At 37.9% G+C, this 16,665-nt stretch overlaps 3 protein-coding genes across 5 annotated transcripts; all 3 read left to right on the top strand.

Annotated features, from left to right (window-relative positions):
• Window positions 1-2,972: 2,972 nt before the first annotated feature.
• On the top strand, window positions 2,973-6,842 carry LOC125207278. Of its 3 annotated transcripts, none has more exons than XM_048106552.1 (10): window positions 2,973-3,017; window positions 3,309-3,435; window positions 4,020-4,184; window positions 4,346-4,405; window positions 4,568-4,663; window positions 5,145-5,237; window positions 5,493-5,636; window positions 5,864-5,971; window positions 6,352-6,403; window positions 6,485-6,842. In XM_048106552.1, the coding sequence occupies exons 2-10, from the start codon at window positions 3,337-3,339 to the stop codon at window positions 6,532-6,534; spliced, it is 867 nt and encodes a 288-aa protein (XP_047962509.1). In that variant the 5' UTR covers window positions 2,973-3,017; window positions 3,309-3,336; the 3' UTR covers window positions 6,535-6,842. The 3 variants fall into 3 exon arrangements, with proteins under 3 accessions (XP_047962509.1, XP_047962508.1, XP_047962510.1); XM_048106551.1 differs by lacking the exon at window positions 2,973-3,017 and adding an exon at window positions 3,039-3,187; XM_048106553.1 differs by lacking the exon at window positions 2,973-3,017 and adding an exon at window positions 3,048-3,111.
• A 359-nt stretch (window positions 6,843-7,201) lies between these two features.
• LOC125207279 lies at window positions 7,202-9,485 on the top strand. The gene is made up of 4 exons (XM_048106554.1): window positions 7,202-7,607; window positions 7,700-7,753; window positions 8,729-8,788; window positions 9,194-9,485. Exons 1-4 carry the CDS (start codon window positions 7,284-7,286, stop codon window positions 9,317-9,319), a joined length of 564 nt encoding a protein of 187 aa, XP_047962511.1. The 5' UTR covers window positions 7,202-7,283; the 3' UTR covers window positions 9,320-9,485.
• Window positions 9,486-10,775: 1,290 nt separating this feature from the next.
• On the top strand, window positions 10,776-15,942 carry LOC125207131 (GPI ethanolamine phosphate transferase 1). The gene is made up of 18 exons (XM_048106350.1): window positions 10,776-11,239; window positions 11,322-11,513; window positions 11,721-11,876; window positions 11,954-12,247; window positions 12,358-12,575; window positions 12,663-12,737; window positions 12,912-12,978; window positions 13,136-13,461; window positions 13,532-13,765; window positions 13,865-14,052; window positions 14,239-14,377; window positions 14,472-14,580; window positions 14,664-14,766; window positions 14,865-15,057; window positions 15,135-15,233; window positions 15,320-15,378; window positions 15,463-15,568; window positions 15,659-15,942. The coding sequence occupies exons 1-18, from the start codon at window positions 10,993-10,995 to the stop codon at window positions 15,821-15,823; spliced, it is 2,970 nt and encodes a 989-aa protein (XP_047962307.1). The 5' UTR covers window positions 10,776-10,992; the 3' UTR covers window positions 15,824-15,942.
• The last annotated feature ends 723 nt before the right edge of the window (window positions 15,943-16,665 follow it).

Here is a 16,665-nt window from a genome sequence, read left to right as displayed (position 1 = left end):
ATCCATCGCCGACGGCATGTACCCCGGGACCACATTGCTGCACATCAGCGGTTGTATGAGGACTACTTTGCTCCAGAGCCGCGTTTTGGGGATGCCTTATTCCGCCGACGTTTTCGGATGCATCGTCCTCTGTTTATGCATATCGTTGGTGCATTAGAGAGGAGGTACGAGTTTTTCAGGATCAGGGAGGATGCGGGCTGGCAAACCCGGACACACGCCAATACAGAAGTGTACGGCCGCAATCAGGCAACTGGCGTACGGAGGGCCGGCCGACATGTTCGACGAGTACCTCCACATTGGGGAATCTTCCGCCGTCGAGTGTCTGTTGGAGTTTTGCGCGGGCGTTAGAGCGATATTCGGGGATCAGTATCTTCGACGTCCGGGCCCCGAAGACTGCCAGCAGCTGATTAATATGCACGGGTCGGTGCACGGGTTCCCTGGGATGTTGGGCAGCATCGATTGTATGCATTGGGAGTGGAGGAACTGCCCCGTCGCCTGGAAGGGGATACACACTTCCGGCTTCAAAGCCAAGCATCCCACGATGATCCTTGAAGCTGTAGCTGACTACCGGCTGTGGATATGGCATGCTTATTTTGGAGTAGCCGGGTCGAACAACGACCTCAACGTCCTCCAGTCGTCGCCCCTGTTCAACGATAGGTGCAATGGCGTTGGTCCCGCCATCAGTTTCATCGCCAACGGCAACCAGCACAACATGGGATACTATTTGGCGGATGGGATATACCCAAGCTGGCCCGTCTTTGTGAAGTCGATCAAGCATCCGGTCGGGCCAAAGAAGAGCTACTTTGCGACCCGGCAAGAGGCAGCGCGCAAGGATGTTGAGCGCGCATTTGGTGCGCTCCATAATCGATGGGTGATGGTGAGGGGTCCGGCACGGCAGTGGTATATCCCCAACATCGGCGACATCATGTACGCGTGTATCATTCTGCACAACATGATTGTCGAAAGTGAAGGGGACGAATTGACTCAGTGGAACAGCGAAGATGACACGGGTGCCGGACCCAGCCACGGCGTGGCCACCGCGAATGTGAACATGGATGTACCTCATGGAGAGGTTGAGCGGTTGCGCGCATTTACCGACATGCGGCAAAGAAATGCCCATATTCGACTTCAGGAGGATATCATCGAAGAGGTTTGGACGCGGAGGGGTGGACACTGATGTGGTTTTTTTTTTTCGCATGATGTATGTTTTTTTTTTCTACTATGTAATTTTTTTTTTCGAATTATGTATGTTTTTTTTTAATGAAATATTCGTATTTCCCGTTCGTATTTTTGTCGGATTATGTCTTCCGTGAATTTAAATTTTAATTGTGAATTAATTTAATTGTGGGAAGGGCGAGTGGGAGGGGCGAGTGGGAAGGGCTAGTGCAGTGGGAAGGGCTAGTGATGTGGCAGTGGAATGGGAGGGGCTAGTGCTGACGTGGCATGAGAAGGGCGCGTGGGAGGGGCGAATGGGAGGGGCGCCGCCGGAGACAACCTAAATCACATGATTGCACACTAAATTAGATGTTGTCGTTTTGTCCACGTATTCAAGATTGACTATTGCATCATCTTTTATTTCGCCGAAAATATATACGATAAGAAAGATAATTGCAAAATTTTTCGATCATTTGTAATTCAATTTTCAAAATTTGAAAAGTATAGAATGAACCTGAATTTGGCCTCACTAGTGATTTATTTAGCAATTTGCTATAAATAAATTATACAGAATTTTTAGAATTACACATATTGTGCATTTATTTATCATCAAATCTCCATTTCACTATATATTTCTCATACATTATAATTACCGAGAAGTCAGTTCAATTTGAAGATTATATTAATATATAAGATTGAATCTCATGAGGCATATCCCTGGTTTATAACTAAAATAATCTAATAACTAAAATAAATAATTATAATAATGAGTTATAGCAATCCGAGAAATGTTCTGCTGAGCGCTCAATTTGAGCGCCAGCGTGAGCGACAGAACAAATTCCTCTCTCTCTCTTTCCTTCTGCAGATCTAATTTTACACGGTTCCGTCTCCATGAATTTTATTCTCTAAATTGAAATTTCACAAAACATACTTCCAATTTCTTAGTTCTCCTAAAATCGAAGAAATTTCAAAATTGCAGAGATGTAATACCACAACAAATTTCTTATTCCCACTCTTGCCTATTGCCATTGATATTGCTGCAAATAAAATTTTTTATACCAAGCGTCGAGAATTGATTCAGAAAAAAAGGAGAAAAAATTGGCTTCAATGGCAGAAAATATTGATTTAAGCAACAATTAAGATAAATTTCGCCAGAATTCATATGAACCCAAGTTCTTTTCGTCAAGTTAATTCAATGAAGATAAATTTGTGAATGGTTAAAAGAAAAGTTAACAAAAGCTGATTAATTACAATAAAAAAAAGAGAGGAAATTATTCGCCTCTTATTTGGGGATATCAATTTCGTCATAATTCAATTAATCTAAGTTTTCTTCTTCTTCCTCTTCCAAATGACTGAGAATGTCGGTGAAATTTCTTCTTCTTTCTGCTGGATTGAACCGAAGAGATGAGAAATTGGGTGAGGGTTTCTTCTTTCTACTAGGTTGAATCGAAAGGGTTGAGAAAGTGGGTGAGGGTTTTCTTCTTCCTGCTGGTTGAATCAGAGGGAAGCAAAAGTGAGTGAGGAGAGAGAAATTGATGATAATGAAAATGAATGAAAAACGTGGAAGAGAGGAGAGATAGAGAGTAAGTGAGAAAAGAGAAAATATAATGACACTCAAATGTCACTCACATAACCACGCTCAGCAGATCATTTCTCATAGCAACCCATCAATTTTAAATATATGCAAATTAAAATTTCAAAGTAATTATTTATGTCACCGGTAATGGGCCTGGGGGCCCAAATGTGGTTCCATTTTCCCGCCAATTGGCCCACAGTCTAGGCAAATTGCATCATTACTTTTTTATTCAACTTTCACTCTCACACTGTTCGAAGCTGCGCAAACACTACCAATTATTGAAAAGGTCAAAAAAAAATCTTTTCATCCGTTTTTTGGTCGTTGTCTCTACAATTTCAGCTTGCATAGTCGCAATCAGTATAAATTCCCAGTTCAAGAAAGTAATTTTGGGGATGTTGAATTTTCCCTGTTAGAGAAGCCCAATTTTAGACTGCGTGTGTCATTTTAATTTTGTTGGTAATTAGGGTTTGGGATTACTTCTCATGCATGTTTGTCGGATGATTCAACCATGCGATTACATTTCTCGGTCCTGGTATTTCAGTTAGTCTTATTTTTTTATTTTTTTGAAAATTTGCAGTGTTTGAAGTTTGAGAGCTGCTGGGAAGATGGGGGATGAAAAGGATGCTTTTTATGTTGTGCGGAAGGGGGGTGTCGTTGGAGTATATAAAAGCATAACTGATCTTGAATCCGTTCTTCAAGCTTCTGTAATTTTCTTATTAATCCATTTCCAGTTTAACCACACTGCATTTTAATTTTTTGTCACCTTTTCTTTTCCTTACTGCATGCATTTGGATTTGGAGTATGTAAAATGCTTTATAATGTACTGCATTTGCAAGCAAACAGGGCTTATTGCAACTGGAAATTGATATTCTTGTAGATGTTGGTAAAAAAGAGTAAGTGGTTGGTGTTCCTTGTGAAATGTTAAGCAATTTGGGATGGATTTTTTGAAGCGCTATTCGACATTATGTGCGTGTTGACTGTAGAGTTCCTCAGCTTTCAGTGAAACGATTTTAGCAACATCTCATTCTGTTAACTTTTGACTCATTTTTTTGATGATTGATGATTGGTGATCACCAAATATGAATGACGATTGGCGACCTGACCAATTCTATACTTTGGGTAGTACTAGTTTGCTAGATGAAGCATTTCCTTCCAATACCAACACGTTGCAGTTTTAGACTGGACCATCTTGTTTCACGATAAACGCTTAGATGTTTGTATGTAACTGAGTTACTACTTCTAATTGCATATTGTTGATTTTTTTTTTATGTAAATGTTTCTCCTGTAGGCAAACGATACTTCCTTAAGTGTTTTTAAAGGATATGGGATGTCAAAAGAAGCTGAGGAATTTCTCTCATCTCATGGACTCAAGAATGCTATTTACTGTATTGATGCTAGTGACATGCAAGACGATCAAGCTCTTTTTGGCCAACTTCTCACTTGCCCTTTTCGGGTAAGGTTCTGGACTGAGAAGGCTGAATTGTTTCAGATGTGTCAACCTTATTTGTTTCTGTTCGCTTATATAGAACCTTCAAAGCTTGCAAATATGAATACTTTTTATGCATTAGATCATTAAGGTCATAAATGTATAATGTCAATATTAATTCTGTTCAGGAACCAAATTCTTCAAAAGATAAATCAGCTAGCAAAAATCATGCGGAGAAGAGGTCGCAGGTAATAGATCTGAGTTCTTGGTAGCAATTTGTGGCAGTAAAGTAATAAGTATGTAATTATCAGTCTGCTGGACCATGCATTTCCATGTCTTTAGTTCTACGAATTATTTCCTGCGATTTTTATGATTCCATTTAACAAAAGGAGGCTGTTCTTTCTCCACAGGAGCTTGTTGTATCAGCTTCTTTTCCCATGAATCCTCAGCTGAAGCATGCAAAATTGGATAATTTCCTTCAAGCTCCTCCAGTATCGTCCTATTGTGTAAGTTGTCTTAGCATATATGATGTGCTGGAGCACCATTTGAATGTTTTGAATTTTGTTAAACACTTTTTCCTTGATTAGTCGACTTTTTGTTTCCAGTTTGGCTATTTTCTTAGAAACAGCTGACTTACCTTCATAATGGTGTCACCCTGAGCACCAACTATATGTCATAGTCTCCAGTTATCAAAGATAGTTATCTTAGTGATTCGGTAGTTATTCTGCTTGGGCAGGAAGTTTATTCCGGATTGGCACTTGGTGCTTGCGGTAGTTTTCGCCTGCAATTTTTTTTCATTTTCTTATCAGAATTACTCTATCGCTATCAGAACTTCTTTCTACTGATACTCCCAATCAGGCATACACTCATGTTAGTGGTTCTGGCTTTATCCTTCTCACATGTACTTATCTGTAACGTATACATTGCTGGTAGTAGATTTGGGGTGGTCATAAAAATTTCACAACTTGATTTACATTTTATGTACAGAGTTCGTGTATTCTTGAGTTTGATGGTGCTTCTAAGGGCAACCCTGGGCAAGCTGGTGCTGGGGCTATACTTCGGTCAGCAGATGGGAATATGGTACTTTTTTTGCCTGCCAACCCTAGATTATCTTACACAGTCTCACCTTTTTTGTTTTATTTTATTTTATTTACTTTTTTCAATTTGGGGATTTACTTTTCTATCTTATACAACTTTCATTGTCAAGGTTGAAACTCTTTCATGCTGAAAGTTCACACGAATCCTTTGAATTTTTCTATCTAGTTGTTCTAGGTGGTGCTCTTTGGTTACAATACCACATATATGACCTTTTATTTCCACACTCGATACATCTAGGTGTTTCGATTGCGTGAAGGTGTGGGCATAGCAACTAATAATGTAGCTGAATACAGAGGTTGCATTTTGGGGTTAAGATATGCTCTTACAAAAGGTTACAAACATATATGTGTTCGAGGAGACTCCAAACTTGTTTGCATGCAGGTATTAGCCTTTCCTCTCCAACTATCTTACCTCTTTCATTTAACATACATAAATTAACAAATTGAACACAAAAAAAACACGTGGTCTCTACATATCAGTCGGTTATATTCCTCCACAGCAGCAGTTGCATATGAAGTATTGAAATGGTCTTTTTAGTACTGACTAGATAACTATTCACTGGACCACTATCGTATCTTTCTTTACTTGCTATTTTTTCTCAACGACAGGTTCAAGGACTATGGAGAACCAAAACACAGAATATGACTGAATTGTGTAAGATAGCTAAAGAGCTCAAAGACCAATTCTTGTCCTTCCAGATAATGCATATCGAAAGAGTAAGTTTGAAACGTTCAATCCCTTCCATAACACTTTAGCGCAAGAATGTGCATGATTTTAATTGCCACATTCAGCTTACACTAAGACCTATTTTTTGTGACTAGAGTTGTTTGCATAAACCTAGTTCAGTATTTTGTTGATGAGTAATTTTATCCAAGTATGTTACCGGATCCCATGCTGGTCATTTTCACGTTCTCCATTAGGCACACAGACTTTTATTTGTTGGAATACAGCTGAAGGAGAGCATCGAGCTCGTAGATTCAGTTGTTTCTAAAACAATGCATCTTTTCTGCTGTAACATTTTTCTTGAAGGCTATGTGTTATGCTATATTTATAAGCTGTCGTTATAAAGTTCATGAGTCACACATTATATTGTCAGGAGGGCAACACTGAAGCTGATGCCCAGGCAAACTTTGGAGTGCATCTAAAGAGTAATCCCATTTCTATAAATTTCAATTCAGATAATATCCCTCTTCATATGTGCTTTCAGTAACCATATGTGATCCGTGCAGTGGGCGAAATCCAAGTGGATTGTGACATGCGAAATCCTAATGGAGTGTGACATGAAATAACGACCCAGTTCTGCATGTAGTGGTGAACGTTGAAATTGTAGATAAGCCATTAGGAACTTGTTAGTAGCTGAAATGTGTGGAGAAGTGGATTTAGATGTTACTATTTTGCTCTTTTGTAGTAATTATTTTGAATTGAAATACTCTCTATTAGCTGAAGAGCTGCTGCATCCTTCTGTATATCTATGTGCATGTTTTTCACTAATTTTACCCAAGAATGCGAGCACAACATATGAAACTTATTGAAGTTTTGTATTGTTGATGGGATGATGATATATGTAACTGATGTTATTCTGTTTCATTATGGAACTACTTCTTCTACTGTGTAAGAAAGTAGTGTAAATAGTGTGCTTTTTCTTCTTTGTAAAAATATGCTTATTTAGTTAAAATTAAAGACTTAATTCCAAAGAATTGTTGTATTTTATGATCTCTCTTTTTTTTTTTACAACTTCCTCTTTGAAGCAGAATTATACTTTTGTGTTGATTTTTTTTTTATAGTAGTAACATTAAATTATTATTTATTTATTTTATTGTGGAAAGTTACTGTTACACGAACTAAATACTCCATAAACTGGATAATAAAATAAAAATGTAAATAAAATATGCACTTGTAATTCCTATTTCAAAGAAGACTTCAAAAAGTAAAAAAATAGACTTGTATTTCATTTTTTATTGCATCGCGTCTCTGGTTGTGGATAGAGTAGACGACATTGCTCCACAAACATCTCACTGATCCAAAACTATGGCTTCCATCTTCGCATTCTCACTCTCCACTCACACTTCTCCTTGTTCTCTCTCGAACTACCCTTCCTCTGCCCTCGCTCCACTCAATTCACAATCCCTTTGCGTTAAATTCCAGACCCAATTGAAGAACTCCGCCATTTCCTGCAATTCATCAGTTTGCAAGCACCCAAATTCAAGGCGCGCAATAGTACGGGCCGTGGCGGAGGAAGAAGGGACCCTTATCCCGGAAGAGGAAGCCTCGCCGCCGGCTGCTGACGCCACCGCCGACCAGACCGTGTCTGTTGCAGTGTCGCCTTCCGACGTGCTCACCATGCTATTTCAGGTTTTTGCTTGGTTGGGTTTTTATAGTTTCTCGTAATTGTGCGTTAGATGTTTGATGAAATGTCTGAATGAAATTTGATATGAAATGTGTAGGCAGAAGGAACGATGAGCGACGCAGCTGTTCCTACGGTTACTAAGGCTTTGCAGGTAGCTTCATTCGTTCTTTTTTTACACCATTATCTCGTTTATTTGTATATAATTCAACGTGTAGCATAGAATACATGTTTTTAACTTATTTGCAAATAAAAATATGAACTTTGGGTCTTTTCTTGCCAATTTAACCGTACCACATTATCCACCATGCTCTTAGCTTATTATCTATTGAATTCTCGTGTTTTCCTGTTCTAGATTTGTTTGAAAATTGACTTGTAAAATGTTATTTCTTGACTATAATTTTATCAAAAATAATATTAAGACGTTTTCTTAGTTTATGTAATACTTCATGAAAATTGATAGGGAGAATCGAATTTGAGCCATGCCTTGAATTGCTAAGAATTTAAAGTTTGCGTATTTTTCATAATTGAAAGATCACGTCTTCTTGCAACTGAGAAGTTCTTTATCCAGCATTTTCCGATTTATCAACCTTTTGTTTACTCGCCAAAACTGCCAGAACTCATTAAATTCTTTTTCCCTGGGAAGATCATTCAGTATAATTTATACAATAATTAACACCTGGCAAATGTGCAGGTGTGGTTTTTGCTCTTGAAACGAGCAAATGGTTTTCGAGTTAGTCTATAAGTATATAGCAGTGATAAATGTTGTCTTGCCTTACTGGCACATGATGTTGCTTTTGGTGAAGGAGTATTTATCATCTCTTTTTTGGGAAAACAAGATCTCATTGACTATTTTTCACTCATTTTCGCACACATTGTGTTGTAAACAGACTAATCTACATTTGTGCCATTTTTGCAATAAATACAAGTATAGATATTGAAAATTGAGTGCTCGTGAATTAGCCATCTCAAACTAGCTTCATAAATATTCTACCCGACTGCTTTACCCACTTGATCGTTCCTTGGACTGATATTGTTGTCTTCCTTGGGAATCATCATGTACTCAAGTAACTGTTTAACTACGTTTCCAATTATTTTAATGTATCAAAATCACGATTCTATTTTATAGGGAGTAGAAGGCGTTACAGATCTCAAAGTTCAAGTACTTGAGGGCATAGCAAGTGTACAGGTATTATCTTCACTCATTGCCTTAGCCATCATTTACTTATGTGTGAATGTGTGATAATGAAGCATATAAAAGAGTCTCCAAATCTTGTTGGTTTTCCCTTTTTACATTAATTGGATGACAATCACGTAGCATAGCTGCTAGAATATAACCACAAGTTCCTCATTTCTAAATCCATTGAACAATATGGTTTAGTACACACTTGGCCTTGGACATCCTTACATGAACGTAGCATCTCTTGACTCTTACCATGTGCCAATTGTTATATCGTCTCACATCAAGGGGTACTGAAAGTTCAAGCAGTTTATTGACAGTCTCAGAGCAGATGCATGTAGACATATAGTCTTATTCTTAACCATTCTTGCTTGGTTTTAAACATAGCAAGTGACAACCTTTGTTCTTTTGTAGCTAACAAAGCAAACAACCGTGCAAGCTACCGGGGTCGCCTCAAACTTGGTCGAGATCATTCAGGGTTCAGGCTTCAAGCTGCAAGCATTGAATTTGAGCTTTCAGGACGAAGAAGATTTGAGCTAGACCGTGTACACTTCGACCTCATTGCCACGAGGAGTGTACGGGTTTTCTGTTCTTGCCCAAATTTTGAGCACCACTCACTTGTAATTCTGAGGCACCTCTGTTGATTAATTATTTGTATAATTTGTTATGACACTTACATGAGCTTATGAGAATCACAATTTCATTAGATGAAAGGGCAAACCAATCTGAGGCTATGAAAAACGTTTATTATTATTGATTTATTTATGTAAGACAAGAAGAAAAAAACAGATTCTTGTATATTCAAACAAATCTACAGCTGATTCTTGTGGGAAATAACATGCTAGAATCATGATTGTCAAAATTATCATTGAAACTGTCACCTAGTTTTGATTCTTAGTTTCTTGTTCCTTAGTTATCACCAATTATCATTTGACCTTTATCACAAATATAATGCATACATAGAGATTATCTATTCAACCTGCATTTCAGCTAGTATAAATACAGCATAAAAGCAGCATAGTCAACTCACAAAGAAATCAAATTAAAGCATTTCAACGCAAGAAAAAACATACTCCTATATAAATGGCTGCCAAAGGAGTTGCTATCTTGGCTGTGATGTTGGTGACGCTGGCCGCTCTTGCTGCAACAGCCAGTGGGGCGGAGGCGCCCGCCCCCAGCCCCTCCGGTGGTCCAATGGGCGCGACGCCATCGCTGCAGATGGTTTTCGTCGGTCTTGTTGTTGCAGCTGTGTCTTTCTCCACTCTCAAAGAACTTGTTTGAGGTTTTATATGCTGTACTAATGTCCATGTGTAAGCAAGGCAACACTGGATTTTTTATGCTATTCATGTTATTGTGTAATAAAGAGAAGAGCTTGACTCCCTTAAAGACACAGAAGAGGTTTGCTAAGTGTGGGATCAGCTATTCTATGTTGTAATAATAGTAATAATAGGACACCTATATTTATTCCTTTGAATCTATCGTTGTAAGACCCTATGGTTATATTATTAAACTCCGATATAGAAAATGAAATTCGTAGAATCGACATATTATATATGGTCATCGTTGAGTTTAGAGTCGATTGTCGGAGGCTGTATGCAATTGGCGTTATCACTATAAAAGTAGCAATGGAATCAATCAATCATAATCCTCAGAACTCTTAAATCGTAGGAGTACTTGTAAATTATTAACAATCATTAAAAGTATCATATAGTAATATGCAAATTTGACTATGATTTCATAGTAATATCAAATACTCTTAAGAATAGTTAAAGGAAAAACAAAGCAACAGATGACTAGATAGAATAAGTAATTGATACTACAAATTGTCATTAATTACTTTTTAACTATTATGATCAATAAGTTTTAGCAAATTTGTTTTAGAAAAGATATTATGTTTATAGTCTTTTTATTTTAAAAGTAATTTAGTTTAAAAAAATTATTTATGTTTATAGTTTATTCAGTTGAACTCTTAACCTAAAATGGAAAGAGGGGAAGAAGAAGGCTACTGAGTACTGACCACCACTCCAACCTACGCTTTAAGGAGTTGTACGTTTGAATCGCAGCTGCAACTCACCGGTTTCCGCCTCAGGGACAAACTCTAATCCTCTAACCTTTTTTTTTTGTCTGAACAATTGACCCATTTTGAGATCAATTCACACGAGCTTCGTCGATATCGAAGATCCAGTTGCGAAAAATCCAATCTTGACTGAAAAATGAGGGGAGGTGATGGAATCCTCGGAGTGAGGAGTAGCGCCAGATCACCCGAAGCAAACAGTCCCAAAATCCGAACTCAGTTTCTGAAAAGACGAGAAAAATGGCTAGTGATTCTCGGCGTAGCACTTCACGCAATCTACATGCTCAGCATTTTCGACATTTATTTCAAGACCCCAATCGTCCACGGCATGGAGCCCGTCACGCCGCGGTTCTCGGCCCCTGCGAAGCGCCTCGTGCTGCTCGTTGGTAGTTATTTTCTATGAACTTCGCATTCCACACAAGCTGTTTGATTTTTTGCCTGAACGAGTTTGTTCTGTTTTGATTGCAGCGGATGGTTTGAGGGCGGACAAGTTTTTCGAGCCTGATTCAAATGGGAGCTACAGGGCGCCGTTCTTGAGGAGTGTGATCAAGGAGCGTGGTCGTTGGGGAGTGTCGCATGCCCGCCCCCCTACGGAATCAAGGCCTGGACATGTTTCTATCATTGCTGGTTTTTATGAAGATCCTAGTGCTGTTACTAAAGGTAGGGTAGTAATTTGAATATTTGGATCAATGCTGGTTTGTAGTGATATTTCTTTTGCTTAACTTAGCTTTGGTAGCTTAAGATGTGTTAATGGTGGAGAGGAATCAAGATTTAGTATATTCTGTTATGATAAGTGTTTTGAGATGTCTACATTACTTTTTTTTTTTTGGTTTTCAAATTTGGTCACTTGATACTGTTTCATTCTAGGATGGAAAGCAAATCCGGTTGAGTTTGATTCTGTGTTTAATAGGAGCCGGCATACTTTTGCATTTGGCAGCCCGGATATAATCCCTATATTTTGTGGTGCCTTGGAGCATAGCACATGGAACTCTTATCCTCATGAATATGAAGATTTTGCGACTGGTTTGTTACTTTGCTTTCTTGTTTTCTTTTTTTAGTCTTAGGTCGATTCTTTGTAACTTAATATATGGTTTCTGCAGATGCATCATTTTTGGATGAATGGTCACTGGATCAATTCGAGGGCCTCTTGAACAGGTCTAAAGAAGATGTGAAACTGAAGCAGCTTCTTCAACAAGATAATCTTGTTGTATTCCTGCACCTGCTTGGTTGTGATTCAAATGGTCATGCTCATCGGCCTTACTCAACCATATATCTCAATAACGTTAGAGTTGTTGACCAAATTGCTGAAAGAGTTTATAATCTTGTTCAGAATTACTTCAAGGACAATTCGACAGCCTTTGTTTTTACTGCTGATCATGGGATGAGTGACAAAGGTCAACCACACTGACTCACTCGTACTCTCATTTTATAAGTGTGCTGAGAATTCTTTGAATACTTGACTTTGGGGCATTCACATGCTGATAGCTATCTTTGATCTTGAAAGGGAGTCATGGAGATGGGCATCCGTCAAACACTGATACTCCCCTCGTTGCTTGGGGAGCTGGTGTTCGACCACCTGTTCGAACTTTTGAAAACCATCACCATGAAAACACTGTCCGCTTTGTTGATGACCATGTTCATGACATGCCTACACCAGCCGACTGGGGTCTCAATGGCATCGAGAGACAGGATGTGAATCAAGCTGATATAGCACCATTGATGGTTGTACTATTAATCAAATAGTGAATTATAAGTTCCATTTGAAATGCCTACCTTTATATTTAACATTTTCTTTGGAACTTTTGACAGTCAACTCTTGTAGGTTTGCCGTGTCCTGTTAACTCAGTTGGAAATTTGCCGCTTGAATATGTTAATCTTAGTAAGGTAAGCTGGCAATGCGATGAAAGCTTAAAAACGTGGGATTTATCTTTTGCGAATCTAAACTTGAAGTATGTAATTACTCGTAGTCTTTATTTTATAATAATATGAATCATTGAATCTTACAACTTTTTCCATTATGTCCAAGATTTCTTATGGAGATATGAAAATGTGTACCAGGTCGACGAAGTTGAGGCTGTGTTGGCTAACACAAAGCAAATTCTCAATCAATTCCTTCGGAAATCACGTATCCTTCGCACAGCCATCACTATGGTTATATTCTAACTTTTGCTTAAAAATGTGTCTAGTTTGTTGCAGTTTGAACTAAGCCTCACAGAAGCTCTAATATTTTCCTATCTTTTACTCACTCTCCAACTACATTGTTTCCTTAATAATAAGACAAGAATTAAAGCAGTCAAACTTGTTGCGTTTCAAGCCTTTCAAACCATTGAACAATTATTCTTTCGTCTTGGATCAAATTGAGCACTTGATATCCATTAGCGATTACGAGGCTGCAAAAACGCTATCTGAAAATCTCCGAAGTTTGGCACTACAAGGGCTTCACTATTTTCAAACATATGATTGGTTTCGGCTGATGACTGTAATTTCTCTTGGCTACCTTGGATGGATGATTTATCTGATGATCCATGTGTTGCAAGAGTATACCTCGCTGCCAAGAAAGTTTTTCCAAAACGACCAATCAGTTAACCTGCAGACAAACACGAAAAAGGTATTAAAACAAACTACTCTACAACGTTTTGTGCTTCTATACAATAGGCTAATTAATCTTCCCTCGACAGATATACTTCTCGGGATGTCTCCTAATGGGGTTGGTGTGTGTTATACTGCTAGTCGAACATTCTCCTCCTCTCTATCATGCATACTTTGCAATGACAATTTTTCTTTGGGTCCGAATCTTCCGTGAATATCGGTTTCTGAGAGCACTTTGGAGATACATGCTTGGAAAAGAAATACGTTATTTTGCAAAACTTTTGGGCAGCTTTATTGTATCGGTCTTTGTTCTTGAAATCCTGGTATGCACCATTTCTATGATATTGATCCGTGTAATTTTCCAAGTCATCCCTGAGTAGTCTGGATCTCATTCTTGGTTTCTCTTGTTCCAATTTCAACAGGTTCAAAGCTTCATGGACAGGAAAATCTATACCTGGATTTTCTTGATTATTGGGGTTATTGCTTCACTGTATCTTCTATACACTTTGCCATGGGGCTCGGGATTACCAGTTTTTGTATGGTTAGCATGCTGGTTCTTGTCAATTTTCACTTTGATGCCTGCTGAAATCCCAGATAATACTAAACTAGTGTAAGTTCCTGTTTAATATAAATATTTTGGTTTGTTAATTGTTAAACCGAGTTACAGTGTTAAATTATATAAGTGGAATTTCTGAAACACCTCTAAATATTCATCACCGTCTTAGTCTTTTTTATCGTCACCAAACTCAGCATGAATGAACAACTTTCTTCTACCTCGTTGAATGTCATTTTGTAGTGTTTCCAGTGGATTACTGATTGTGATAATCGGAGTAGCATCAAGATACCTGGATATGTATTCTAGAGAGAGTAAATATTGGTTTTCTCTCACTCATGAAGTGCAGAAGTCCAAATCGAATATCATTTTCCTCTTTCAGGTATCTACAGGTCCTACATGATTCATCATGTCAATTGTGTGATGTATTTCTTCTACTGAATACCTGATGCAATACTTTTCCTGCAATACAATAGGTATTGCTGGTTGCTTTTTCAGCAGTTATGGTGCCCTTATCAACAAATCGTAGAACAGAGAAGCAAGAATTGCTTGTATTGCACCAAGTGATAAATTGGTCAATTGCTGGTATGTTTAGCCTTTTCTTTTCTTTGCTATTGATGGTTGCACCAAATAAACTGATCGAATTGTTTACTTTATCTTCTTCACAGGTGTATCGATCGTTCTGCCACTATTCTCACCAACTGGTCTCTTGTCAAGGCTTACTTCCATATATCTCGGTTTTGCACCTGCATTCCTCCTGCTTTCTATAGGGTAATCTCATGCTTTTAACAAATTACCTACCGATCAGGCAGTTTTTTGAATTAATGAGACTTTTTTTTGTGGTCGCGTGGGTTTACCCTTTTGCGCAGATATGAAGCCGTATTCTATGGTGCTCTTGCACTTGCGCTTATGGCATGGATACTTTTCGAAAACGCTTATCTCCACATAAGTCAGACGAGCAAATCTTCAAGTTCTACTACATCAGCTATGGAGGATGAACTGATTTCGGAATCTAATGAAAGATGCTTGCAGTTGTCTGATATGCGCATTCCCTTAGCATTTGTGAGTGATACATACACCTGTATATAACCTCGTGCAGTTCCTCGTATTTTTTACTTCTAATTTTAATCTGTCTGCAGATGGTTTTCTTCAACATTGCATTCTTCGGAACTGGCAACTTTGCAAGTATAGCGAGTTTTGAGATCTCTTCCGTTTATCGGTTCATCACAATCTTCAACGTGAGTACTAACCCTCTAGATTGCCACATTGCGTTTCTCAGTTTATCCTCCAGTGCTAACTTCGTTCAATTTGCTCCCCATTGCAGCCGTTTCTGATGGCAGCCCTGCTCATTTTCAAATTGTTGATACCTTTCGTGCTCGTTGTGTAAGTAGAGTTATCCCGCTTACTGCATCATTCGGAATTGATTTCATTTCTGTGATTTCAATTCAATTATATCATGAAACGCAGGTGCACGTTTACTGCAATTACCAAAATGGTGAAAGTTCCGTTGCTGGGATGCTATTTTCTGGTGATAATCTGCTCGGACGTCATGACAGTTCACTTCTTCTTCCTGGTACGGTCTCTGGATCTGATTCTACATAAGAACGAAACACACACACACACACACACGGTCGTTAACATGATGGACGTGGTGTGGTGACAGGTACGGAATACAGGAAGCTGGATGGAAATCGGGAACAGCATCAGCCATTTCGGAATCATGAGCGCTCAGGTTGTTTTTGTGCTTCTGCTGTTTGCTGTCACCACTCTTTACACTAAACACATCCAAATTAGATCATCCAAACTCCATTCTCGAAAGCAAATGTGATTTTTCACATTCCTTTTCTTCTCAAACTTCTTCACTCAATTCATTCAAGCCCAAATTTTGTAGCTAATGTGACATCTGATTTGCAATTTTGTACAAGTAAAAGAATTGATTTTTCCTTCTGGGTTCTACCATGTCTTTTCGATTTTTATAGCATCTTTATCTTACAAGACTCTATTGATTTTAAACCTCATGCAAGTATTGATTATCGGAGAGATAATGCACATATGGTGCATTAAAAAATGTACTCTTATCTATAAAAAAATAGTCGTATTTTTCATTTTAGTTCATTCACCAAAATTGGTTTATCCGGGGAATTTTATTATTTTCCAAAAATAATGTTTCATTCATATTTTCTCAGTCTTATTTTACCAATAATGCATTAAAATTCGTATCTTTCATTATCAAGACTATTTTTTTAAGGACGGAGATAGTAACAATTAAAATATACTCCAATTTATCTATCCCAATAAATGTTTCTCGCTCTTTTTTTTTCGTCCCACTAAAATAAATTAAATGTACTTGAAGGATAAGATGATTAAATGTACTCAGATTTAATTAATCAACCAAAACAACTAGTGACTAGTTTAATTATTTTTTTTTATCAATTCTATAATTTTAAGATGTGTATAATAATAAAATATGATAAATTTTAAAATAGCCGATTTAATGGATATGAAATTTGAATATCTATAATTGGGCTCATTTTCATGAGACATGGTCTGCTTGTAAATAATTCATTCATGCATGAACCTATCATTATTGTGCAACATAATTTAACAGTAAGATTTTTATTCTCGTAGAATCGGCTCACGTGTAATCATATCTTCATAATTAAAAAATGC

This window comes from Salvia hispanica, chromosome 2, assembly GCF_023119035.1.
Source record: "Salvia hispanica cultivar TCC Black 2014 chromosome 2, UniMelb_Shisp_WGS_1.0, whole genome shotgun sequence".
In the NCBI taxonomy this organism is placed as follows: domain Eukaryota; kingdom Viridiplantae; phylum Streptophyta; class Magnoliopsida; order Lamiales; family Lamiaceae; genus Salvia; species Salvia hispanica.
The sequence above is the reverse complement of the archived record's forward strand: the minus strand, read 5'-3'. Positions and strand labels throughout refer to the sequence as shown.

What these genes read in the sequence shown, in the direction of transcription:
- LOC125207131 (XM_048106350.1), top strand. Translation starts at nt 10,993, where the DNA reads ATGAGGGGAGGTGATGGAATCCTCGGAGTGAGGAGTAGCGCCAGATCA. An exon ending in ATATGAAGATTTTGCGACTG is followed by an intron (nt 11,877 to 11,953) that starts GTTTGTTACTTT and finishes TGGTTTCTGCAG; the next exon opens with ATGCATCATTTTTGGATGAA. An exon ending in ATATCATTTTCCTCTTTCAG is followed by an intron (nt 14,378 to 14,471) that starts GTATCTACAGGT and finishes GCAATACAATAG; the next exon opens with GTATTGCTGGTTGCTTTTTC.
- LOC125207278 (XM_048106552.1), top strand. Translation starts at nt 3,337, where the DNA reads ATGGGGGATGAAAAGGATGCTTTTTATGTTGTGCGGAAGGGGGGTGTC. An exon ending in GGTCAGCAGATGGGAATATG is followed by an intron (nt 5,238 to 5,492) that starts GTACTTTTTTTG and finishes CGATACATCTAG; the next exon opens with GTGTTTCGATTGCGTGAAGG. An exon ending in CCAAACTTGTTTGCATGCAG is followed by an intron (nt 5,637 to 5,863) that starts GTATTAGCCTTT and finishes TCTCAACGACAG; the next exon opens with GTTCAAGGACTATGGAGAAC.
- LOC125207279 (XM_048106554.1), top strand. Translation starts at nt 7,284, where the DNA reads ATGGCTTCCATCTTCGCATTCTCACTCTCCACTCACACTTCTCCTTGT. An exon ending in TGCTCACCATGCTATTTCAG is followed by an intron (nt 7,608 to 7,699) that starts GTTTTTGCTTGG and finishes TGAAATGTGTAG; the next exon opens with GCAGAAGGAACGATGAGCGA. An exon ending in CGGTTACTAAGGCTTTGCAG is followed by an intron (nt 7,754 to 8,728) that starts GTAGCTTCATTC and finishes TCTATTTTATAG; the next exon opens with GGAGTAGAAGGCGTTACAGA.